The 27,244-nt window shown below is 31.6% G+C and overlaps 2 protein-coding genes across 2 annotated transcripts in view; one reads left to right on the top strand and one right to left on the bottom strand.

The window, feature by feature from the left end:
• Window positions 1-22,975, top strand: part of LOC139488565 (probable ATP-dependent RNA helicase DDX47) — a 29,000-nt gene extending 6,025 nt beyond the window's left edge. The window contains exons 2-13 of the mRNA XM_071274291.1: window positions 708-801; window positions 7,304-7,492; window positions 8,219-8,290; window positions 9,376-9,446; window positions 10,732-10,779; window positions 12,089-12,160; window positions 16,229-16,345; window positions 17,234-17,380; window positions 18,338-18,414; window positions 20,458-20,589; window positions 21,370-21,499; window positions 22,792-22,975. Coding sequence (XP_071130392.1) covers window positions 708-801; window positions 7,304-7,492; window positions 8,219-8,290; window positions 9,376-9,446; window positions 10,732-10,779; window positions 12,089-12,160; window positions 16,229-16,345; window positions 17,234-17,380; window positions 18,338-18,414; window positions 20,458-20,589; window positions 21,370-21,499; window positions 22,792-22,908 — 1,266 coding nt within the window. The 3' untranslated portion in view covers window positions 22,909-22,975. The remainder of the gene's footprint in view (window positions 1-707; window positions 802-7,303; window positions 7,493-8,218; window positions 8,291-9,375; window positions 9,447-10,731; window positions 10,780-12,088; window positions 12,161-16,228; window positions 16,346-17,233; window positions 17,381-18,337; window positions 18,415-20,457; window positions 20,590-21,369; window positions 21,500-22,791) is intronic.
• A 2,564-nt stretch (window positions 22,976-25,539) lies between these two features.
• The window catches only part of LOC139488564 (uncharacterized), a 221,513-nt gene continuing 219,808 nt past the window's right edge, over window positions 25,540-27,244 (bottom strand). The window contains exon 75 of the mRNA XM_071274290.1: window positions 25,540-26,302. Coding sequence (XP_071130391.1) covers window positions 26,008-26,302 — 295 coding nt within the window. The 3' untranslated portion in view covers window positions 25,540-26,007. The remainder of the gene's footprint in view (window positions 26,303-27,244) is intronic.

Below are 27,244 nucleotides of genomic sequence, written 5' to 3'. Positions count from 1 at the left end.
TTAACATTAAGCGGTATGCAATTAAGTGGAATCGACTGTACCATGACTACGAATGCCATCACTGTTTGGGGCAAATGTACTTAAAACTCTTTGGGAGGAATTTTTAGCCATTTTTTTTTAGTAATTGGGAATTTTTCTAGGGGACAAAGCCGAATTTCGGCTGTAATTTGAGGCAAACAATATCACTGTGATTGCATCACTTTTACCTTTCTAGAGTAATGCCCTTTACAAGTGGAAAAATATAAAAAAAATTATTTCCATTCTCTAACTTAAGTTTGCCTAAACCAAATTTTATGAAACTTATACACAACTGCACAATGCTTATTATTTGAATTTTAGTGTTGTCACTTTTACTGTTCTACAGTTATGCCCTTTATAAATGGAAAAATTGTTAAAAAAAAAATTTATTCTTCTAAAAATATCAAGTAAAGTTTATAATTATAGATAATCGTTGATCATCTCAATGAGATTGATTTTCTCGCTTCAGCCGGGATGGTGAAAGCAAGAAAGGCAATCAAGTTGAGATGACAAATAATAATCTGTTTTATGACCTTTAAAATAAAGGTATAAATTACCCTCATTGATGTTACAAAATCTATATTAGAAATTGACAGAGACTGACAAATTTTTTGGGATTGTAATTTTATATGAAATAATATTGTGTAGTGCATTCTTTTAACCTATGTTACTTTGTATTTTTATTTCAGGGCCTTGTTGATGTTCTTTGTGAAGCTTGTGAACAGTTGAAATGGAAATTCCCATCAAAGATACAAAGAGAATCTATACCTATAGCACTTCAAGGTATTATCACATAACACTTAATAATTAACTATAGCACTTCAAGGTATTATCACATAACACTTAATAATTAACTATAGCACTTCAAGGTATCATCACATAACACTTAATAATTAACTATAGCACTTCAAGGTATCATCACATAACACTTAATAATTAACTATAGCACTTCAAGGTTAATTCCATAACTGTTAATAATTAACTATAGCACTTCAAGGTATTATCACATAACTGTTAATAATTAACTATAGCACTTCAAGGTATTATCACATAACACTTAATAATTAACTATAGCACTTCAAGGTATTATCACATAACTGTTAATAATTAACTATAGCACTTCAAGGTATTATCACATAACACTTAATAATTAACTAAAGCATTTCAAGGTACATGTATTATCCCATAACTGTTATTATTAATTATAGCACTTCAAGGTATCACATACTTGTTAATAATTAAAATATTTGTTTTTTCAAATGAGTTGAGCATCTGAAGTTGATCTGGTGTGTTGCTCTTTTAATAGAAAAGAGGAAAAGTGGTCAAAATATTTAAAAATCCATTCCACTTTGGATTTTTACCTCGCCCAAAGGGTCAAATGAGCTTTTCTCATCACTTTGCGTCCATCGTCAGTCGTCATTGCTAACTTTTACAAAAATCTTCTCCTCTGAAACTACTAGGCCAAATTTAACCAAACTTGGCCACAATCATCATTGGGGTGTCTAGGTAGCAATTAACAGTTAGGAAAAAATACTAAAATTTGCCCTTATGAATTTTACCATCCCCTTTTCATTGCTTTCTTGCAATCTCAAGCTTACTGTTTGTGTCATATATGGGCATATGTATGTAATCAGAATCTTCCATAGATTTTATATCCAGTATATAAAATGGTAAAATATAATTTCTTTTTGGTGTATCCATGGCATCAATCTGCATTTATTTGTTATAAAATATTGCGAAAAAGGGGGGAAAGATGTCACATATTTCCCCAAAATTTGGCTAAAAGTAGAATTTCAATCGCTTGAAGTAATACCTTTTCTGAAACTGTGTACATATATCATTCAGCAAATCCAATGAAAATCATATGTCTTTCGTCTCATTTTTTTGTAAAATTGCGTCTAAAACTTCGTGTAGAAAAAGAGTGTTTGTAAACAGTACATTAATTTCTGGACTGATGGACGGTCTAGCTATGAAAATACGGATTGTCAAACAGAAAACAGCCCATAAAACATGTAAAACATAATCTTGATGCACTTGTAAACCATCTTTCAAGGCTAAATTAGCACTCATCTATCTAAAAATAAATTTTATTACACAATAACTTTCCTATTTGAAAAATCCACAGGGGCCAAAATGCAAAACTAAACTCCTAACTGTGTATTGCTACCCTAGTTTGAAAAATGTGTCCGATGACCCAGCCAACCAACCAAGATGGCCGCCATGGCTAAATATAGAACATGGGGTAAAATATAGATGTTGACTTAAAACTCTGAAACCAAAGCATTTAGAGCAAAATTGTTTATCAGGTCAAGATCTATCTGCCCTGAAATTGTCAGATCAATCAGACAATGGGTTGATGGGTTGCTGCCCCTGAATTGGTAATTTTAAGGAAATTTTGCCGTTTTTGGGTTATTATCTTGAATTCTATTATAGATACAGATAAACTGTAAACAGAAATAATGTTCAGCAAAGTAAGATCTACAAATAAGTGAACATGACCAAAATGATCAGTTGACCCCTTAAGGAGTAACTGCCCTTTATAGTCATTTTTTACCAATTTTTTCGTAAATTTTTGTAATCTTTTATAAAAATCTTCTCCTCTGAAACTACTAGATCAAATTTAACCAAACTTTGCCCCAATCATCATTAGGGTATCTTGTTTAAAAAATGTGTCTGATAACCTGGCCAACCGACAAAGATGGCCGTCATGGCTTAAAATAGAACATAGGGGTAAAATGGAGATTTTGGCTTATTACTCTGAAACCAAAGCATTTAGAGCAAATCTGATTTAAGATTTAAAAAAATAAAAGTTTCTTCATATTTTTTGTTGAAAATATATGAAAAATTGATACTTAGAATATAAAACTATAAAATTTTAATGTTAATGTTCGGGTCGCCCTATAGTGATCAGTCTGTCCGTCCGTCCGTCCGTAACAATTTAACTTTGTGTCCGCTCCATATCTAGAGATCCATTATGATTTCATACTTTATACTTTACATGGTTATTAACCACCACCAGAGGGCATGTCATGATGTATGTACAACTTCCTAGGTCAAAGGTCAGGGTAAAACTTTGGTTTCAGTTGACAACCCTGTGTCCTGCGGTGAAGATCGTGTCCTCTCTATATCTTGAGAACCGTTATGATTTTAAAGTTTATACTTGACATGTATATGAACCAACACCAGAGGGTGTGTCATAATTTATGAACGACTGCCTAGGGCAAAGTTCAAGGTCAAAAACTTTGGTTTCAGTTGACAACCCCATGTCCTATGGTAAAGATCGTGTCCGCTCTATATCTTGAGAACCGTTATCATTTCAAAGTTTATACTTGACATGTATATAAACCAACACCAAAGGGTGTGTCATAATTTATGTGCAACTTCCTAGGTCAAAGGTCAAGGTCAAAAACTTTGGTTTCAGTTGACAACCCCATGTCCTATGGTAAAGATCGTGTCCGCTCTATATCTTGAGAACCGTTATCATTTCAAAGTTTATACTTGACATGTTTATAAACCAACACCAAAGGATGTGTCATAATTTATTTACAACTTCCTAGGTCAAAGGTCAAGGTCAAAGGTCAAGGTCAAAAACTTTGATTTCAGTTGACAAACCCATGTCCTATGGTAAAGATACAATTTTTTAATGCACATTATTCACAGCGGGGCCCACAGAGATGGCTCCCATTTCAATGATATCTAGTTATCTTGAATATTATTATAGATAGAGATAAACTGTAAACAGCAATAATGTTCAGCAAAGTAAGTTCTACATATAAATCAACATGACCAAAATGGTCAGTTGACCCCTTGAGTAGTTATTGCCCTTTTATAGTCAATATTTAACAATTTTTAACAGCTTTTGGTTATTATCTTGAATATTATTATAGATAGAAATAAACTGTAAAGAGCAATAATGTACAATAAGACCTACCAATAAGTCAAGTTGTCCAAAATGGTCAATTGATCCCTAAAGGAGTTATTGCCCTTTATAATCAATTTTTAACAATTTTTAACAATTTTGTAAATTTTTACAAAATAATTTCCACTGAAACTACTGGGCCAAGTTCATTATAGATAGAGATAATTGTAAACATCAAGAATGTTCAGTAAAGTAAGATCTACAAACACATCACCATCACCAAAACACAATTTTGTCATGAATCCATCTGTGTCCTTTGTTTAATATGCACATATAGCCCAAGGTGAGCGACATAGTCTAGCTATAGTTTTTATCTGCCTGCAAAAATTGAAAATTTTTTGGTCGTATATTGGTATCACGTTGGCGTCGTCATTGTCGTCCGTAGACATTTGGTTTTCACACTCTAAGGCCAACTAAAATTAATTAGTAGATTTTCATCCAAAGTTTTGAAAAAAATGGGGCGGGTGGGAGGATTTTATTTTTTAAATTTTATTCAATTTGAAACCTTCTTGTGGCGTGAACTTCATATATATGCAAGTGTTATAATTACAAAATTTAGCTTATACCATGTAAATGTTTAAACATGTATAAAGAATGGTACATAATTCTTGAATAAACATCTCTGATTTGCAACGCGGACTGTTCTACATGCAATTTCTACTTTAGAAACATATTTTCAGCAAACAGTAAAACCATGGAGATATTCTCTATTCATTTGACTACCAACTCCAAATTTATTTTGCTCTCTAAGCGATGGTTTGTAGTCCCCATAAACTTATGCAAATGCAATGGTATGCGGCACAAGTATTATGAATGAAATGAACACTCATACAAGTGTTGCCAGGAATAGTAAAGTTGGCGCTTTTAAGATTCTCAAGTTATGCAAGAAGTGACGCATATTTAATTACATTATAAATGGTATTTTGTGTTTTTAAACAAAAACAATAGCCATAGGTAAATCCCAGTAAGGGTTTTCTAGTACACAATGTGTGTTTGCCGACTTTTTGAACTCTTTTTTTCTATCAATTTGTTCCACGATTCTTGCACTTTGGAAATCATTCACAGTCCAAATTTGCTTACACAAAGTCAATGTATTATTAAATAAATCCACAATTTTCTGATGAAAGAAATTTCCAATTTGTGACATACCGCGATTTGCGTTGGACACAGCGTATTCAATACTCGTAACCCGAATATTTCATGCCCTTCTGGTAATCTTTCTATATTCTCCGTAGATGATACTGTCATCATTGAGCAGCAGATTTTGTCAACATAATCGTTTTAAAGTACTCGAAACAAGAAATATGAAATTTTATAAACAGGAAGTTCGAATGAAACGAAATTATTGACGGTTACCGGTAACGGAAATGAACAAAATCCGGAAATCGTAAATTTTGCAAAATAAAATAAATCGGGGCGGGACGATTTCAGAGGGGCGGGCGGGGATGAAAATCTATCAATTAATTTTAATTGGCCTAACTTTAGTAAAAGTAAATAGAAATCAATGAAATTTAAACACAAGGTTTATGACCATAAAAGGAAGGTTGGGATTGATTCTGGGAGTTTTAGTCCCAACAGTTTAGGAATTAAGGGCCAAAAACAGGTCCCAAATAAGCATTTTTCTTGGTTTTTGCACAATAACTTTAGTATTACTTATAGTTAATAGAAATCTATGAAATTTTAACACAAGGTATATGACCACAAAAGGAAGGTTTGAATTGATTTTGGGAGTTTTGGTTCTAACGAATTGGGGGCCAAAAGGGGCCACAATTAAACTTGGTTTGATTTCATCAAAAAAATAATTATTGGGGTTCTTTGATATGCCAAATCTAACTGTGTATTCAGATTCTTAATTTTTGGTCCTGTTTTGAAATTGGTCTACATTAAGGTCCAAAGGGTCCAAAATTAAACTTAGCTTGATTTTAACAAAAATCGAATTCTTGGGGTTCTTTGATCATTTGATATGCTGAATCTAAACATGTACTTAGATTTTTGATTATGGGCCCAATTTTCAAGTTGGTCCAAATCGGGGTCCAAAATTATTATATTAAGTATTGCGCAATAGCAAGAAATTTCAATTGCACTGTATTGTACAATAGCAAGAAATTTTCAATTTCACAGTATTACGCAATAGCAAGAAATCTTGAATTGCACCGTATTGTGCAATAGCAAGAAATCTTCAATTGCACAGTATTGCGCAATAGCAAGAAATATCTACTTGCACACTTTTGCTATATTATTATGCATAATAGAAATTTTCAATTGCACAGTTTTTATGAAATATTCTTTGAAAATTGGAGTTATCTTTCTTTGTCCAGAATAGTAGTTGAATCAACTTAAATCATTGTTTTATACAATATACAATGTATATCCACTTTTACTACCAACTAATAAATTAAAACAATCTTTACCATTCAGTGATTACAAGCACTTTTTTTACATTTCAATATTTTATGATGAGTTATTGTTGCAAACTCCATAAGAAATTTGAATTGAGGGTTTTGGAATATGGGAAAGAGGGATGTGAAAAAAAAATTGGGGAGCTTCAATTTTTCTCATTTCATATTTCATAAATAAAAAGAAAATTTCTTCAAACATTTTTTTGAGAGAATTAATATTCAACAGCAAAGTGAATTGCTCAAAGGCAAAAAACAAATTTTAACACATTTCTCTAGAACTGAATTTTAATGTGCGTATTGTTATGCATTTACTTTTCTGCATTGGCTAGAGGCATAGGGGGAGGGTTGAGATCTCACAAACATGTTTAACCCTGCCACATTTTTTTGCACTTTCCCAAGTTAGGAGCCTTTGTTAATCTTGTATTATTTTAACTTTTAGTTTCTTGTGTACAATTTGGAGTTTAGTATGGTGTTCATTATCACAGAACCAGTATATATTTGTTTAGGGGCCAGCTGAAGGACGCCTCCGGGTGCGAGAATTTCTCGTTGCATTGAAGACCTGTTGGCGACCGTCTGCTGTTGCCTGCTCTATGGTCGGGTTGTTGTCCCTTTGGCACATTCCCCATTTCCATTCTCAATTTTATTTTAAGTTTATTAGACCACATTCATTCTGTGTCAGAAATCTATGTTGTGTCAACTATTTAATCACAATCCAAATTTAGAGCTGAATCCAGCTTGAATGTTGTGTCCATACTTGCCCCAACCGTTCAGGGTTCAACCTCTGTGATCGTATAAAGCTGCGCCCTGTGGAGCATCTGGTTTAATCCAGTTATTTATTATATTAGGCTGCCGCTCTTTAGCTTTATAAAATTTATATGTTCATAAATGTTTTCTTTATATCATTTTTTTTGGGGGGAGGGGCTGCACACAAAATCCTTCTGTATACATGAGGTAATTATCATTTCAGGCAAAGATGTTATTGGACTTGCAGAAACTGGTTCAGGGAAAACAGGAGCTTTTGCCTTGCCCATATTACAGACATTATTAGACAACCCACAGGGATTATACGCATTAGTAATGACACCTACAAGAGAGTTAGCCTTCCAAATATCAGAACAGTTTGAAGCATTAGGGTCATCTATAGGAATCAAGTGTGGTAAGATTACCTCAAAAGTTATTCTCTTTCTTAAAAGATAATTTGTATAAAATTATTTAAAGATGTACATCACAAACATAAAATTCACTTTCATATAAGGAATTTGAAATTCACATTAATATAAGGAATTTAAAATTCAATCGTGATTAGTAAGGCAAATAGGACATTAACAGTCGTCATGCTAAACCACAGGTCAAGGGAAAAAAAGTCACATGAAAAAAGTCATCATACATATGTTTGAGTTAAATTATTTTTCAGAAGTATGTTGGAATGCACATGAAAAGTCACTATATATATGTGTATGTAATTGCAATAAATTATTAGACTGAAGTTTTTGAATGCAGAGAAAAAGTTCATATTAGACTTGTATTCAATTATTTTAAGTAGTACATTTTTATGTGTATATGGAAAGGTAACATTATAGAACAATTGAACTAAATCAATCAAATTTCATGATTTTTGTTGTTGATTAAAGGAATTTTTTTTTTGTAAAATTTCTTTCGGGCATGTAAAAATCATCCCTACAAGCCAGCAGAATCTAAAATTTTCATAAAATTAAGACCTGGGTCAGTAGATTTAAGTTTATCCTAGGCCTGAAGACTGCATTTACATACTTTTGCCATGCACATGTTTAATATACCTATGCCACTAATTATATAAATCAATGTTGAACCAACAATTAATCAATTAATTATTCATATTTGATATAGCATCTTTTTGTTTTAGCTGTGATAGTTGGTGGCATAGATATGATGACCCAGTCATTGATGTTAGCAAAGAAACCACACATAATAATAGGTAAACAGTACACTATAGGTTCAGTCAGGTTCTTGCCACTTTATATATTCATTGGTATATAAAGAAAATAAAAAAGATTGTAATAAAATTATATATTTTGTCACATTTGCCTTGAAAATACACCTAAGACAAATTAAATTGTTTGTGATAACAATTGTTGCACAAGAATTTAAGTGTTCTATGTATATACTCCAAATGCTTTTATACCATGTATACAGACTCAGGCAAACTCACAAAATCAAACATCTAAGACAATACTGGTTTTCCTCAATCCTCTTATCCTATAAATTTTTTTCTCTAATTCTTCGTCAATTTATCCCTTTCTGCACCCATTGTATAAAAAAATTTAATCAACATAGGTTCATTTGATCTCAGTACTTCATTGGTTAAAATCCGATTATGCCGTCGAATTTTCTTGCTTTCCTCTGAAATTCCTTTTGTGACGACATGAAAAAAGGCGACCATGCCTGATGACATCACATAGAAAGAACACATCTTTTTGCAGATCATTGGAAAAGAAGGAATAAGTTTGCCTCCATAATGTTAGAAAATCATTAGAGAAACAGATTCTACCACCAAATCTCGTGTAATACGATATTTATCCACTCTCGACAGTTAAATTTTAAATATTTTTTTAATTTTTTAAATTTGAAAATTTAACTGTCTCGAGTGGATAAATATCGTATTGCACTCGATGCAGTGGTAGAATCTATATGTACGTTGAAAATAACTGAAGCAACAGAAGATAAATTATCACATTCTTACACTTTTTCACATACACAATTTGTTATTTTCACATTTTGACATTACACACACTAGTTGTTAAATACTTTTCAAATGTTTTTGAAAAAGGAGTTAAAGATAACAGAATTTTATTGCCTGTGCAAAAATTTTCATAAGGCTTAGATGAAGTAGATAATATAATTTGTTAACTACATGTATTATATAATGATTTGACATTTAAAAAAGGCCTACAGCTTACCTTTGTTTATATGTTATTTATTTTTCATAGTGATATATTTTCATATTTGACCATACATTGACATTTAATCTGACATTTAATCTGAGATTTTATTTTTTTCTAGCAACCCCTGGAAGACTTGTTGATCATCTAGAAAATACCAAAGGATTCAGTTTAAGATCATTGAAATATTTGGTTTGTACATTTATACTTTATATTATTATACATATTACTTTATATTCTCCCTCACTATGTACATCCTGGTATAAAGTAATTATATTCTATGGCCTTAACAAAGAACAAACGACATAATTTATGTGTGCTACTTGCTATAACCTTTAATTCTATATATTACATGTATGTATCAAATACAAACATAACAATAATGTCATAATTACAATTACAAATTCACATTAAATCATCCGTGAATACACGTGTCTCTTCTTTAGGCTATAGCGAGAGTCGATGGTCAGAAAGATGACCGCACAGGTTTTAAGTGCAAACAAATGATCACATGTCATGAATATTCATGAACGTAAAAAGAACTAAATTTTATGAAGTGTTTACATATATTATTAGATTTTAAGGTCATAAAATATAATTTTTGGATTATTTTTTTCTCATATGAAATGACAAGTCTATAAAAAATATACCCTGTAAGATCATTTGGGAAATGAAAATATTGTCATTTGAAATTCATAATTTTTTATGTCTCTTTTGACAAAAAAAAAATATCAGAGAGGCTGTAATTAGTATTTAACAAATGAAATATCTTGTGTAGCTAGCACTGCATCAATAATATCAACTGTTATAAAACATTTTTTTTGGTGATATTTAACGAAAGTATTAACACACAGAAAACTAAAGATTAAACAACATGTACAGGGATAAAAAACCTTTATTTTTTATTCAGCAAAAATACTGCAATCTGATTGGTTAATTACCCCAGGTGTAAATACACCTCACCCTTGTTCACCCCGGGACAAATAAAATTTTGCCAAAAAATAAATGAATAAAAAATTTTGCAAAATTAAATTAAAAAAAAATGTAAAAAAAAAAGAATAATAGATAAATAAAATGTAAAAAAAAAAAAAAAAAAAAAAATTACACTAGAAATTTTTCATTACCATTTATCAATTTTACATTCTGGTTTAAAAATTAGTAAAGGAATTTTTCGTAAGAAATAAATTTGTTATCTTGGTGTAATCAGAGGTGTACGGAATTTTACACCGTTGATGAGCATTTATACATACATTCGGCTGCGCCTCAGGGTGTATGAATTTTCAACAACGGTGTAATTCTGTACACCTCTGATTACACCAAGATAACTAATAGTGTTCCAAGAGGGGTAAGAGATACAATTTTACGGTATTTATTAGCTGAACTGGTAAAATTGTTTGTTAACATAGAAATATTTTCAAATACTAGAGTTATTCCAATATTATTTGTGTGATTTTAATTGTCAAAGTTCAATCTTTAGGTTTTGGATGAAGCCGACAGAATACTGAACATGGATTTTGAGGAAGAGGTAAATACTTGGATATATATACTTACCTTTCTGACATCAAAAGTACTTCACAGAGCCCTGTCTGAACAATCAATATTTCTGATGGTATTTTGTTTATTGCAATCAGATAGGTCTGTCCTGCTAAAATTTGAAAAGTATCAAAGTTCATTTTACCTGTTGACTGTTAAGTGTGATATATTCACATTTTTATACCCTTCCTCCAAAAGAGAGTGCCAGTCTATCCATTATCTTTTCCATAAAATTTGGTATCAAGCTTCCTTTGAGTATGATTTACCAAATATGTATGTATTCTTTCATTTAATGCCAATTTATGGTCAGATTTTTCTCAGGAACTACAAATTAAGTCTGCAAAAGTTAGGGATCAACTTTCACTTAAGCTTTTTATACCACAAAAGGAAGGTTTGGATTAATTTTGGGGGTTTTGATCTCCAACAGTTTAGGATATAGGGGCCAAAAAGGGGCACAAATAAGCATTTTTCTTGGTTTTGGCACAATAACCTTAGTACAAGTAAGTAGAAATCTATGAAATTTAAACACAAGGTTTATGACCACAAAAGGAAGGTTGGGATTGATTTTGGGAGTTTTGATTTCAACAGTTTAGGAATTAGGGGACAAAAGGGTCCAAAATTAAACTTTGTTTGATTTTATCAAAAATTGAATTATTGTGGTTCTTCGATATGTTGAATCTAACAGTGTATTTAGATTCTTAATTTTTGGTCCTGTTCAAATTGGTTTACATTCAGGTCCAAAAGGGTCCAAAATTGAACTTAGTTCGATTTTAACAAAAAGCTAAATTCTTGTGATTCTTTGATATACTGAATCTGAACATGTACTTAAGATTTTTGATTATGGGCCCAGTTTTCAAGTTGGTTCAAATCGGGGTCCAAAATTAAACTTTGTTTGATTTCAACAAAAAAGTAATATATGGGGTTCTTTGATATGCTGAATCTAACCACGTATTTAGAATTTTGATATTTGGGCCCCTTTATCAAATTGGTCCACATAGATTTCTAAAGGGTCTAAAATTGAACTTTATTTGTTTACATCAAAAATTGAATTCGGGGGTTCTTTGATATGCTGAATCATGTCTCTGTTATCATGAATTAGAACAGTTTAATTTTTTTAGTTGTTAGACTACATTTATTCTGTGTCAGCTATTTAATTACAATCCAAATTCAGACCTGTGTCAAGCTTGAATGTTGTGTCCATACTTGTCCCAACTGTTCAGTGTTCGACCTCTGCAGTCATATCAAGCTGCACCCTGCAGAGCATCTGGTTATATTTACTAAAAATTTATTTTTAATTGTAGGTAGATAAAATTCTAAAGGTTATACCAAGAGAAAGAAACACATACTTATATTCAGCAACAATGACCAAGAAGGTAAGAATAACGAAATTGCAGACTGAATTATGGTTTTGACTTTTTGTTTCTGAGTGTCTATCCCTCAAATAGTTAATCTGATTATATAATTATCACTGTTATAAAGAAAAAGGAGATGTTGTATGATTGCCATTTAAACAACTATCCACTAAAGTTCAAATGAAATGGATGTAAGCAGTTCTAGTTAACCATATGTCACTCAACAATGAGAAAAAAACCCATATGGTCAGCCATAAAAAACTTGACTTAAGATATATGAAAAAATTCAATTGAAATGAAGTTGTTTAAACAGCACATTCATTTCTTTTTGGATTTTTTCCATGATTTTTATGGCCCCGCAACAAAGTTTTTTCTAAACGCCTTCAGATATTTGGCTGATTTTTGGTATGTGAGTTAACCATGATGAGTTACAGATCAAATTTAAGCTTTGTTCTGCTCCAACAATTTTTGCAGAAATTACGGGCTTTGGACTTTGATAAATTGTTGAAAATCACAGTTATACGGAGTTCTTTTCTTAACTCTTTCAGATATTGGGATGATTTTTGGCATGTAAGTTAACCAAGATAAATTACAGATCAAGTTTAAGTGTTGTTCTGCTTGGCTAATTTTTGCCAAAATTATGGGCTATGGACTTTGATAAATTGTTGAAAATCACAGTTATGCAGACTTTTTTTCTAAACGCTTTCAGATATTGGGCTGATTTTTGGTATGTGAGTTACTCATAATGAGTTACGGATCAAGTTTAAGTTCGTTCTGCTGACAAATTTTTGCCAAAATTAAGGGTTTACAACTTTGAAAATTGTTGAAAATCACAGTTATACAGACTTTTTTTCTATACGCCTCCAGTTTTTCAGCTGATTTTTGACATGTGAGACTACCATCATGGTTGTGTCCACATGTGTTATTGAAATTGCAGATATTTCAACTTTTTGAGACAGGGCCATTTGTGTAGCTTTGACACATCTAGTTTTTTAGCTCACCTGGCCCACAGGGCCAAGTGAGCTTTTCCCATCACTTTGCGTCTGTCGTCTGTCATCCACCGTCCGTCGTCGTTAACTTTTACAAAAATCTTCTCCTCTGAAACTATTTGGCCAAATTAAACCAAACTTGGCCACAACCATCATTGGGGTATCTAGTTTAAAAAATGTGTCAGATGACCCGACCAACCAACCAAGATGGCAGTTTTTATGCCCCACCTACAATAGTAGAGGGGCATTATGTTTTCTGGTCTGTGCCTCCGTTCGTCCGTCTGTCCCTCTGTGCCTCCGTTTGTCCGTCCGGTTAAAGTTTTTGGTCGAGGTAGTTTTTGATGAAGCTGAAGTCCAATCAACTTGAAACTTAATACACATGTTCCCCATGATATGATCTTTCTAATTTTAATGCCAAATTATAGTTTTGACCCCAATTTCATGGTCCACTGAACATAGAAAATGATAGTGCAAAGTTCAGGTTAAAGATTTTGGTCAAGGTAGTTTTTGATGAAGTTAAAGTTACATCAACTTGAAACTTAGTACACATGTTCCCTATGATATGATCTTTCTAATTTTAATTCCAAATTAAAGTTTTGACCCCAATTTCACCGTCCACTGAACATAGAAAATGATAGTGGGAGTTGGGCATCGGTGTACTGTGGACACATTCTTGTTGACTTATAACCCAAAAACCAAAGAATTTAGAGCAAATCTGACATGGGGTAAAATTGTTTATCAGGTCAAGATCTATCTGCCCTCAAATTTTCAGATGAATCGGACAACCCGTTGCTGGGTTGCTGCCCCTGAATTGGTAATTTTAAGGAAATTTTGCTGTTTTTGGTTATTATCTTGAATATTATTATAGATAGAGATAAACTGTAAACAGCAATAATGTTCAGCAAAGTAAGATTTACAAATAAGTTAATATGACCAAAATGGTCAGTTGACCCCTTTAGGAGTAATTGCCTTTCATAGTCAATTTTTAATCATTTTTCGTAAATCTTAGTTATCTTTTAGAAAAATCTTCTCCTCCTAAACTACTGGGCCAAATTAATCCAAACTTTGCCACAATCATCTTTGGGGTATCTTGTTTGAAAAATGTGTCCGGTGACGCGGCCATCAAATCAAGATGGCCGCCACGGCTAAAAATAGAACATACGGGTAAAATGCAGTTTTTGGCTTATAACTCAAAAACCAATGCATTAAGAGCAAATCTGACAGGAGGTAAAAATATTTATCAGGTCAAGATCTATCTGCGCTGAAATTTTCAGATAAATCGGACAACCTGTTGTTGGGTTGCTGCCCCTGAATCAATAATTTTAAGGAAATTTTGCTGTTTTTGGTTATTATCTTGATATGAGTATTATTATAGATAGAGATAAACTGCAAACAGCAATAATGTTCAGCAAAGTAAAATTTACAAATAAGTCAACATGACCGAAATGGTCAATTGACCCCCTAAGGAGTTATTGTCCTTTATAGTTAATTTTTAACCGGATTTTTGTGACAAAAATGTCCGTTATTGATTTGGGGATGTACGGCGGGCGGGCGTCAATCAAATGTTGTCCGTGCATTAACTCATGAACCGTTCATCCAGTCGTGTCCGTGCATTTACGCATGAACTGTTCTACCTAAGCTTCCCAAATTTTAATATGTTGTTACTGATGACAAAATGGAGGTCAAGTTCAATAATGACGATTTTGACTTTTACCGTTCAGTAGTTATGGTTCTTGAAAGATTGTGAAATGGCGTTTCCATTCACATTGTTGCATTTACTCATGAAGCATTCAATCTAAGCTTTTCAAATTTTAAGATGTTGATACTGATGACAAAATGGAGGTCAAATTTGATATTGACGATTTTCACTTTCACCATTCATCAGTAATGGTTCTTGTGATATTGCCAGGACACAAATAAATATTAATAAATCCGGTTTGCTGTCGTTGTGACAGCCTCTTGTTGTAAATTTTTATTAACATTTTCCACTGAAACTACTGGGCCAAGTTCATTATAGATAGAGATAATTGTAAGCAGCAAGACTGTTTAGTTAAGTAAGATGTACAAACACATCACAATCACCAAAACAAAATTTTGTCATGAATCCATCTGCTTCCTTTGTTTAATATTCACATAGACCAAGGTGAGCGACACAGGCTCTTTAGAGCCTCTAGTTTCTATAATACTAAAATTACGAGGTCCAATTTGTCAGCCGTCATCACGTAAAAACGACGAATCACAGAATTCAACTTTATATATAACTAATATAGTACAAAGGTGTAGATTAAAAATTACACCACTCCAGGCCCTTTTGTTTCCACGTAATTAATATTGCCAATAATTAAGAAGTTCCGGGTCGAGTCCGCTACCGATACCAATAGTATATTCAACTGTTTCCTATTACCTTATCTGTACTTCCGCATCTGACAGGCGCACCATCATTCAAACGTTGTATTCAGGATTAATATGCTATATACACGGGTCATAACCACAGGGTCGACACTACTAAAATGTCAAATTGTTACCTATTGTAGTATTTTAATCAGTAAGACTTTCTAAGATAACAATAGGAATACTAAAATCTGGACTAAAAAAAGGCGTATAGGTACAGTTTTCAATTTGTTAGTGGGCATGACGTAAAACAGCGAAGCAAAGAAATCAACTTTATTTATAACTTATATAGGACAATGTTGTTGATTAAAAAATACTCCATTCCAGGATCTTTTGTTTTCCAATTAATTAATATTACCAATAATTTATAAGTTCCAGTTCGACGGGTTCAAACGGAAAGACTTGAAAGCAGAGACAAACTGTGTATCTTATAATCGGCATGACTTTATCAGATGACAATACTAATACTAAAATAAGGCTTGCGCATAGTTATATACTTTTATTCAGTCACGGACCCGTGATATCACGGGTGTGTTCTAGTTGTTATTTAAAGAATAGGCTATTTCTCAAATTATGTCTTCTACTAGTTATCTTTTTTGATTATTTGATGTTGATGGGTTGCCATTTTATTGTTAGATGTTTACCCTCATTTTTCTTTGATTCATATTCTTAAAAGCCTAGCAAATCAGTACAGTCTTATTATTTGTAGGTTGCCAAATTACAGAGGGCATCACTTCGAGACCCTGTCAAAGTTGAAGCATCATCCAAATATCAGACGGTAGACAAACTTCAACAGTCATATCTGTTTATTCCATTAAAACATAAAGTAAGTAGGACACTATGAATGACATGTAAATGATCAGAAGAAGTTAATGAGATTAACGGTAACAATTTTACTGCACAAGATGTGGATTTCTAAAATTAATGTCAATCAATGATGCTGGAAGCCGAGATTTGTGAAAAAAAACTTATGAAAAATTTGAGCTGATCAAACCAAAAAAAAAAACAATATAAATTATAGCCAAATTGAGACAAGGAATTAGTTTTATACAGAGTTATGCTAGTTATTTTAAAGTTTTATATCAGTACTGTTTCTGGTAGAACAGATTTGTGTTTGGTGTCCCTTATTTACATTAACCTGAATTCTGGTTAATAATTTGAATTTGAACACTTTACATTTATTATTATTTTTCTGTTTTGCCAGTGCGACACACATTTTCAGGTATGAATATTTTAAAATATGTCAAACTGTGAGATGAAGAACAGCATTAAAAGTGTTTTACCTTTGTTTTCGGTTGTTTCATGTGGGTGTATTTAGTTTGTGTCATGAATTGATGAACATTTTTTTTCTCTACCATTTCATATGGGGTATTTAAGAAAGTGGGGACCAGGACTTCAAGCTTCATGTCATAGTTGCTGGAGAGTCCTGCATATTGTTTAGTTAATTCGCGTTTCAGAATCTAATGCATTCTGGGTAATATTTCCAAAAGCATACACCAAAACATTGTGATTGGTTTAAAACGTGATAAACAGTAGAAATTCAACCAATGACATAATGTTATTTTCATTTTGGTGTGCAAACAATGGGATTACCATAGTCCTCTAGATTCTGAAATGGCTAATTGATGTTTTTTTTTTTAATTTTAAATTTTATGAATGAAAATGGAGAAGGTTGTTGTATAACTTTTAACACGTTGAGTAATTTATTTTTCAGGATGTATTTTTAGTGTATATATTAAATGAATTAGCAGGAAACTCATTCATGGTTTTCTGTAGTACATGTGCCAATACACAGAGGGTGGCTTTGATGTTGAGAAATCTAGGAATGACTGCAATACCATTACATGGACAACTTAGTCAGGTTAGATATCTTGTAAACTTTATCATAGAATATCTTTTATTATGCAATCAGATAATCTATTATGTAAAAAAAATCCACAGATACATGTATATAGTTCTAAGAGCATTTTTTTGGGCACACAAATTACATGGCAACAAATGAATTTTGAATAACTTGAACTCTTAATATTTACAATAAAGGAGAGTCTATACATTTTCAGGGAAGAAAACTTTTCCCAAGTAGGAAGTTCAATGTCCCATTGTTGCTAGTTTTATTAAAGATGATGTCATGATAGAAGAATCAAATCACATGACAGAAAATCTGAGAGAGAAAAATATATTGCAAAAGTACTCATCAGCTAAAGAATGGTTTAAAAGAAATTTTTGATTGTTTTATATGATCATTATGTTGTTTATTCTGTACCTGTCCTTTTTTTTAACTGCATTAGGAATTTGCTAGGCGACTTGATTGAACTTTTCATTACACTGTTTGGATTCATGATAATTTTTTTTTAAAATACACAAAGGAATATTTTTATATATATATATATGCATGCATTAGTACAATAATTTCAGGAAATCTGTTTCATTTGATTTTAATTTGTAACTATAATTTGGTTTTGAAAAAAAAGAGTACTGCTATATCATTTTATTAATACCTAATGCACGTTAATCAGATAAACCCATTTAATAGGTCACATATATTGTTAACAATACAAATTTTAAAAATGTTATACCTGTAAGGAATTTTGAGTTAAATAACGAAATTCCAAATTTAATTTTTTTTTTATTATTTAAAACATACATGTAAATCCATATTTTATGTTATTTTGTTTTTAAAATAATACTAAGAGACTTCTTTCCTTTCAATATCATAAAATAGGAACATTACATAAAACTATATCCACTTGTTCTTCAATGTATGTATAAAATATTTGATAAGAAACAGCAACATAGAATTGTATTAATTTTTTTTCAGGCAAAAAGACTTGGAGCATTAAACAAATTCAAAAGTAAAGACAGATCAATTTTGATAGCAACAGATGTCGCCAGCAGGTTTGTTCAATTAGAAAAAAACAACACCATTTTGATGAGGCATATTTTTATTAAAAATAAATATTAGAACATTCTGAGGTTGTAAAGATGTATTTGTTCCTCCCTAGGTCTATATGCCTCTTCATTAAAGGATTACAATAACATTTATTTCAAGATCATGGGTTTCTTTTGGTTAATTTTTTTTAAAATAGCTTTTTGTTTATTGATCTTATTTAGCTTTCACCCAAAATTCAAAAAGGGTAAACAATTGTCTTTTTAGGACAATTACTCCTATAAAAAGTTCACTTACAGTTAAAGTTAAAGCAAAACCACAAAAATATTCATGAATATTATTTTTTTTCTCTTTCCCCAAAAGTCAGTACTCAGAAAAAATAAATAAATCCACAGAAGGGAAGTTTTCAAGACTATAAGAAAAACAATAAAAATTGAATAAAAAACATATTTAAAAAGAGCAATTAGTCTAATAAGGAGTCAACTAGTGATTCTGGGTTAGACTGTAGATCTTATCTTCTTTATTATTTTCTTCTTTTTAAAGTTTCTATCTATCTATAATAGTTTGATTTCTTAAGATACTAGACAAAAAAAAAAAAAAAAAGGAGAGATCTTCGGTTGATTCACAATTATTCATGGGTAATCAATTTTTAACCGGATTTTTGTGACAAAAATGTCGGTTATTGATTTGGGAATGTACGGCGGGCGGCAATCAAATGTTGTCCGTGCATTAACTCATGAACCGTTCAACCAAAGCTTTTAAAATTTTAATATGTTGTAACTGACAACTAAATGAAGGTCAAGTTCAATAATGTCGATTTTGACTTTTACCGTTCAGGAGTTATGGTTCTTGAAAGATTGAAAAATGGAGTTTTCAGTCATGTCCGTGCATTTACGCATGAACTGTTCTACTAAAGCTTCCCAAATTTTAACATGTTGTTACTGATGACAAAATGGAGGTCAGGTTCAATAATGACGATTTTGACTTTTACCGTTCAGGAGTTATGGTTCTTGAAAGATTGAAAATGATGTTTCCAGTCGTGTCCGTGCATTTTCTCATGAACCATTCAACCAAAGCTTTTCAAATTATAATATGTTGTTACTGATGACCAAATAGAGGTCGAGTTTAATAATGACGATTTTGACTTTTACCGTTCAGGAGTTATGGTTCTTGAAAGATCATAAATGGCATTTCCAGTCGTGTCCGTGCATTTACGCATAAACTGTTCTACTAAAGCTTCCCAAATTTTAATATGTTGTTACTGATGACAAAATGGAGGTCAAGTTCAATAATGACGATTTTGACTTTTACTGTTCAGGAGTTATGGTTCTTGAAAGATTGAAAAATGGTGTTTCCAGTTGTGTCCGTGCATTTTCTCATGAACCATTCAACCAAAGCTTTTCAAATTTTAATATGTTGTTACTGATGACAAAATAGAGGTCAAGTTCAATAATGATGATTTTGACTTTTACCGTTCAGGAGTTATGGTTCTTGAAAGATCGTAAAATGGTGTTTCCATACACATTGTTGCATTTACTCATGAACCATTCAATCTTAGCTTTTCAAATTTTAATATGTTGATACTGATGACAAAATGGAGGTCAAATTTGATATTGACGATTTTCACTTTCACCAATCATCAGTAATGGTTCTTATGATATTGCCAGGACACAAATAAATGTTAATAAATCCGGTTTGCTGTCGTTGTGACAGCCTCTTGTTGTAGATTTTGTGGATACAGTCGAAGTACAAATTCATTATTCAACAAATGATACATTCTACATGAGGTTGTATTCAGACTTTGGCAAAACATAGAAATTAAAATAAGTTTTCCTCAATCTAGGAAAATTGGCAACCCTTAAAAAATGAATCCACAGTATTATAGTATGCTAGATAATAGGTGAAAAAAAATGGTAAAATTCATCTTATAACGTGAAAAGCTCCTTCTAGAAGTTGTCTGACAGTTTTTATTAAAATGCAAAATAGGGAGATCACAATATTGTTTTTGTATTTCAGAGATACACAGGTGAAATTGTATTATTATTTTTCAGAGGTCTAGACATACCACATGTAGATGTTGTGATTAACTTAGATATTCCTACACATTCTAAAGATTATATCCACAGAGTAGGTAGAACAGCCAGGGCAGGACGGTCAGGGAAATCTGTTACATTTGTTTCACAGTAAGTATGCCCCTAGTGGCTAAACTTTGACATGCTGCTTGTACATCTCAACTCCTACAGGTATTAATTTCTATAAACTATAGTCATTTATATGGCCCAAAAAACATATGCTGCATAGGTGAAACAGATTGCTTTAGGTATCTACCTTTTGAAAGCTAATATTTGGCCTCAGTAATTTTGGTTTCAACACCAATTACTTTTGTGAATGCAGTATTTACTATTTGCAAGAACAATGGTTAAGACTTGCATGATTTGAGTTTTTAGTAGATATAAATAAAAAAGTCCAGCATCAAACATAAGTTGCCATTCTAACACATTTTGAAAGGGCACATTCCAACATGAAGAAAGGAGGATTGTCAGCATTTCCTGCTTCATAGTAGAAGTGTTTTGAACCAGATTAAACTTTTCTCCAAGACCACTTTATCAAATCAGTTATGATGGCCTGACTTGTATACAATGTATACAGAAAAGGAGTTCAAATAATCTTCACTGCTAGTGCAATATAAAGCATAACAATTTAAAGAAAACAAGTTTGATCTTTGACAAATATTTTCTCATGTGAAGACAAATGTTATAAAAACTTTGTATTTTTAATGTTCAAGGATTCAAACATTCTTATTTGGCTCTGAAGTTGGTTATATTTTTTCAGTTGCCGGGCAGTTATATTTTCAAAAATGAATGTTTGATAGATGTTAAAAGATGATATTTAAATTTTACATAGTTTTGACAGGAGATTGAAGTTTTGCTTCATTTCATTGTTTTTGTATATTTTTTTTTTAGATATGATGTTGAACTCTATCAGAGAATTGAACATCTGATAGGAAAAAAATTACCACTATATAAAACAGAAGAACAAGAAGTCATGTTGTTGATGGAAAGGGTCACAGAAGCACAAAGATTTGCCAAATTGGTAATTAGAAAGGAAAAAAAAATATATATTTGAAGTATCCTGCAGGGCAGCACATTTCTCTTAGTGTAGTACATTTCCTTCATAAATTGATTCATTGTATGAACTACTGTTTATTTGCGTATCCTCTAATTGAATAGTTTTGTAAAAAGTAAATTTAGATGATGACATATAGCATGCAAAATGGGCGTATGACATTTGCGCCGATTTTTTAAATTTTCATTCTTTCATTTGCGCCGATTTCATTTTTTCATTTGCGCCGATTTTATATTTGCTCCTAATTGGATTTACAGGCAAGTTAATACTTGTACATGTACTATACGGTGCAGGTATATTGGTAAAATCTGTTTATAAACAAAGGTTTTAGTTAATTTTGATTCATATTGTTCTGAACTTTGCTGTAATTGATGGACATATTGCACACTGCAACGAGCCGAGGAGTCAATTATTTTAACCATCGACGGCCATACACATAAGTACGTTAATAGCAAGACAAAGAAAAGATAGATTTCGTTATTGACAATTACAACAAATATAGAAGAGACGAAATCAAAAGAAAGGAATATATTAGATATGTTGCCTATAAGTACTCAGCAAGAAAAGATTTATGATTTTAATGTATTCTGTTTTTATGGATTTGAATGCTGTAAATAGATTTTCAATTCGTCATTTTAGTATAAACCAGAGTGCTTTTATCTAAAGTTTTTACTTCTTGATTTTAAAGTATGTGAATATAGTGTACAACTGGATGACAGAAGAGGTCTATAATGATAAATTAAAAATAACATGACTTGGATGGAGAGTTGTCTCATTTGCACTCATACCACATCTTCTTATATCTATTCACCTGTAATTAACCTGTAATTTACCTGTAAAAAATCGGCGCAAATGAAAACAAAAATCGGCGCAAATGAAATGCAGATCGGTGCAAATGCAAAACGCCGTGCAAAATATATTTGAAAATGGTAGGGATCAAAACAAATGTGAGTTTTATTTTCACTGGAACTGTTTTAACATTTAACATTATAAATAAAAAAATCTTGGGCTTGATAAGACGTAAAAATCTAATCTTTTGGAATCACAAAATTTGAAGACAAATTTTTTATCTAAAACTCCTGAATGTTTAATTAAATTATAACCTTCACCCATCACCATAAAAAGTTGAGGTTTTTTTTTTTGGGGGGGGGGGGGTTAAAATATTAAAAATTGACAAGACATATCACTGATTGATGTCAAAATTAATTACTACAAAATAAAACAGATCCATGATACATATAAACTTTGTATTTGCACAGGAAATGAATGAGACAATGGGCAGAGGAAAGAAAAGACAGAAGAAGGGAGATGAGGCTGATGACACAGAAGAATCATTGGGAGTTCAGAAAAAATTTAGAAAAAAGAAGAAATATTGACTTGAAAATCAGATAAATGTTGAAAATGACAAATGTGATATCATGAATAAACTACTGAAAAAAGTTGTTTATGTCTTACTTTTTATTGATATTCATGTGGAGGCAGTTCTGAAGTACGATTTAGCATAACAAATTTTTAATTAGGGTGTAATACATCACAGCCTATTGCATATGAAAAAGGGCCCAAAAAATATTCTCTTGAATTTGACAGTTGTAGGAAAATAATACTCATTTCATAGCACTAAATTATTTCTACGGCATAAAGATATATCTTGGGTGTTTCTAAGCACTACTATTTTTGTATTTGATATGTGTATAGAATATTTAGGAAATCTGAGGCAACATAGCTTGTACACAGGAAAAAAGGGGTGTACATTTGATAGAACTTCCAGTGATGGTTATTTTCTTTTAAATGTTATGTGAAATTTGTCTAAAGTACAAGACCGGAAAAGTGCAAATTTAACATAGACTAAAAGAGGAAAATCAATGGTGTTATAACATCCATTATGGAAAGCCGCGCACACACCTTTGACCTTATGTCACTATTGAGTCTCAAAAACACATTTTATGAGTAAATTGCCTTGAAATAGGACTCTACCATGAATCTTATTAGACCGAGCAAATCATACTCGTGTTTCCTGGAGAGAAAACCTTAAAATACACAGTTGAACAAATAGCAACACTATTCTATTAAAGCTTCATTTCATTTCATTTCTAACTATACAACAGAAATATCATGTCTCTCCAATCATGATGTTGGTGGAATAACACTCCCTTTTATTATCTTTTATGTTGCACTTCAGTTGATGTGTTTCCCTTGGTTTTAGTTTGTAACCTAGATTTGTTTTCTCTCAATCCATTTATGACTCTAGAACTAATGTTGCCTTTATTTATATCAAGAAATGAAATAACTGCCTTCAAATTTTTAAATGTGAGCACCAATATAACAAATAACAGAAAGTTGAACAGAACAATATCAGATCCTTATAAGTGAAGAGTGGACACTTAAAAACAGAAATCAAACATAACTGATGATTTAATATGGAATTTTATTACAAAAATCAAATTTTTATAATATAGTATATCAATATTAATCTATATAAAGAACACATTAAATTGTATATTTATTGCATAAAAGACGTTAATGGGACTAAATAAGTGTTGGTATATATATGATTATAGTACATCTTTTGGTGAAATAACTACACCCAATATTCGAAATATTTCACATCAAATCTCATTCTTTCCAGGAAAGTATTTAACAGCAATAACATCTGAATCAGTATATAAAATAGAAACAAATATCTGTAAAGTGTTTTCATGAAATACATGAACTTACATATTGTAAAATTACCAGTAACAGTGAATCAAGCATTCTTCAAATTAGTTTAATTTGGTGTCATCAAGCAAAAGAATAAAAACCTTGCAGACTAAAAGAGGTTCAAACAACTATTGTTGAAAAAATCAAGTTAAAACAAAGAGTGTTTTTTTCGAGTAAAAAACAAACAAACAAAAATTCCCCAAAAATCTCAAATACATTTTCATAATTTTTTAAATTGTATCATTTTGTAACCTTGATTTTTATTTCCATAAAAAACAATAACAATATGTTGTATGATTGCCAAAAAGACAACTATCCACCAAAGTTCAAATAATGTGGATGTGCTGTTTTCATATTTTCAACTACAGTCGACTCTCGTTATGTCGAAGTCAGCCGGACCAGAGAAATATTTCGAGATACACGTAGTTCGACTCGAACGAACACCGGAAGTTCAACAATCTAAGGGACACAACTCTTGCTTAGCTTGGTAAAGCTAAAATAAATCCGGGTGAATATGACAAGGGGATCAATATTCTAGTATCAGATCGATGTATTTGTATGTCACAGTCTTTTGTTATTATAATGACTGTTATTTTTACTTGTTCAATTGTTTCAATTAAAAAAAAAAAAAGTCCTATGGCTTTTCCAAGAGAGTAATTTCCAATCGACAGTTTCGTAATTCAGGTCGCTAATAGCTGACAAAATTGTTTATTCTCGGATACAAGAGATTTAAGAAAATTTTGATTTCTATTCATTTTGTTTTATCTGACTCTTTGTTTTCAAAAGAACATATAATAAGATTAAAGACGCCGTTTGAGTAGTTTTTAGGTGATCATCAACGGAAGCCATAATCCTCACTTTATACACACCCAAGCTCATTAGTGTAAATCACAAATTAATTGTTTTGTAAACAATTAAAATACTTTTTCATGAACATTAACAATTTATCACTAATTATTTATAAAAATTCTACAAAAGATAAGCTTAGGAAAACACTCATGGAAATAGCATGTCATAAATCAATACAGTGGTCAGTGACCGGAAATTTAATTACACGTGTATTGTCAGATTAACTCTTCAATCCATTTAAATCCCGGAGGTCATGTCTTGACATATGTGTATTAGTTCGAGATAAAAAATGATTTTTGAATGCTTTTGTTAACCTTGGGACCGTAAATTTAGTTCGACTCATCCAATTTCGACTCATCAGGAGTCGAATTACATACTTTTGTATGGAATAAAGTTCGGGACCACGTGAAAACTTCGACTCATCCGAAATTTCGAGTCAACCGAGTTCGAGACAACGAGAGTTAACTGTATTTAATAGTGAAGTCTATCTACTAGAGCATTGTGAAAAATTACTTTTTCTTTTAAAAGTTGCTGAATACTGAAGACTTTTTTTTTTATAATTTTACTTGATTCAATATGTTTTTTTAATATTGATAATTTCTTCTGTCATCTGACTCAATAATGTTCCATTTCAAATGTTCACTTAATGGTTTAACATTTTCTAGCTGCAAAATAACTAAACCTGTACAACTCTTTACTTTTTCAACATTAGATGATAAAACAACTTACAAGATTTGATTATATGCTAAAAAAAAATACAAATATCTTTACACTTTCCTTATAATTAGATAAAACTTGGATACACACTGCATGACATAAATACATTCAACTGGTATATTTCCATTATTGTGAGTTTCATTATTTTTTACAAGTCAACATAGCTGACTAAAATCTTGTAACAATTTCGTATAAAACCTAAAGTTTTAAGTTTATGTCTGTGCTGCTGCATGCCATTCATGAGTTTGCCGTCTTGGGGATTCTTTTGGCGTTCCTCTTGGTTGATAGTAGTCCTCGTCACTTTCAAAGGCTCTGATTTGTTTCTGTGCCATATATGGTGCGTACGGATCATGATCATATGGATCTGATCCCCAATTATAGGGATAGGCTGCAAGCATTTGTCGTGGATAAGCCCTATTATCATACATTGGATTTCTATACGGAGCATCACTTTCCATATCATATGTACGATTAAACTTTTTCCTTTCAAGATCATCAGCTTCGCTTCTACAAAAAAAAAAGACTGAGTTACAAAAGTAAACAAATAATAAACAAGAATGTGTCCATAGTACACTGATGCCCTATCCCCACTAACATTTTCTATGTTCAGTGGACTGTAAAAATGGGGTAAAAACTCTAAGTTGGCATTAAAATTAGAAAGATCATGTCATAAGGAACATGTGTACTAAGTTTCAAGTTGATTGGATTTCAACTTTATCAAAAACTACTTTGACCAAAATCTTTAACCGGAAGTTAGCCAAATGGACGAATGAACAGACAGACACACAGACCAGAAAACACAATGCCAATAAATGGGGCATAAAACAAGAATGTGTCCATAGTACACTGATGACCTATTCTCACATTCATTTTCTATGTTAAATGGACCTTGTAATCTTTGATCTTCAATAACGTTTTGAGGTCATATTTTAAATATTGTATATAAGTAAAGGTCATTCTTGAAAGGGCTATTCATGCCATTAAGGAATTCCATAAATTTTTATATTTCGAAGGGACAAAACTCTTTTAAAAAAAGTTCATCAACCCCCAATTTTAGAACTTGTCGGAGATACATTTGTATTGCTGATATTAACCTATAGTGAAAGTTTTATAAAAATCTGACAAGAATTGAACCCGAGAGACATTTTCCATAAATTTTATATTTCCAAGGGACATACCTCTTTTTAAAAAAGTTCATCATCTCCAATTTTAGAACTTGTCTGAGATATTGCTGATAATAGCCTATAAGATAAGTTTTATAAAAATCTGACAATAATTGTACCAAAACTAATGCTAACAAGGCCATTTTCATAAATTTAATATTTCTGAGGGGCATTATTATTGCCTCAAGCAAATATCCATGAATTTAATATATTAAGGAGCATAACCCTTTTTTTAAAAAGTCGATCGTCCACCGTTTAAGAACTAGTCCAATATATTGCGGATATT

Source organism: Mytilus edulis, chromosome 9 (genome assembly GCF_963676685.1).
Source record: "Mytilus edulis chromosome 9, xbMytEdul2.2, whole genome shotgun sequence".
Lineage (NCBI taxonomy): Eukaryota > Metazoa > Mollusca > Bivalvia > Mytilida > Mytilidae > Mytilus > Mytilus edulis.
Note: the sequence above shows the minus strand (reverse complement) of the source record. Positions and strands in the feature narration are given on the sequence as shown.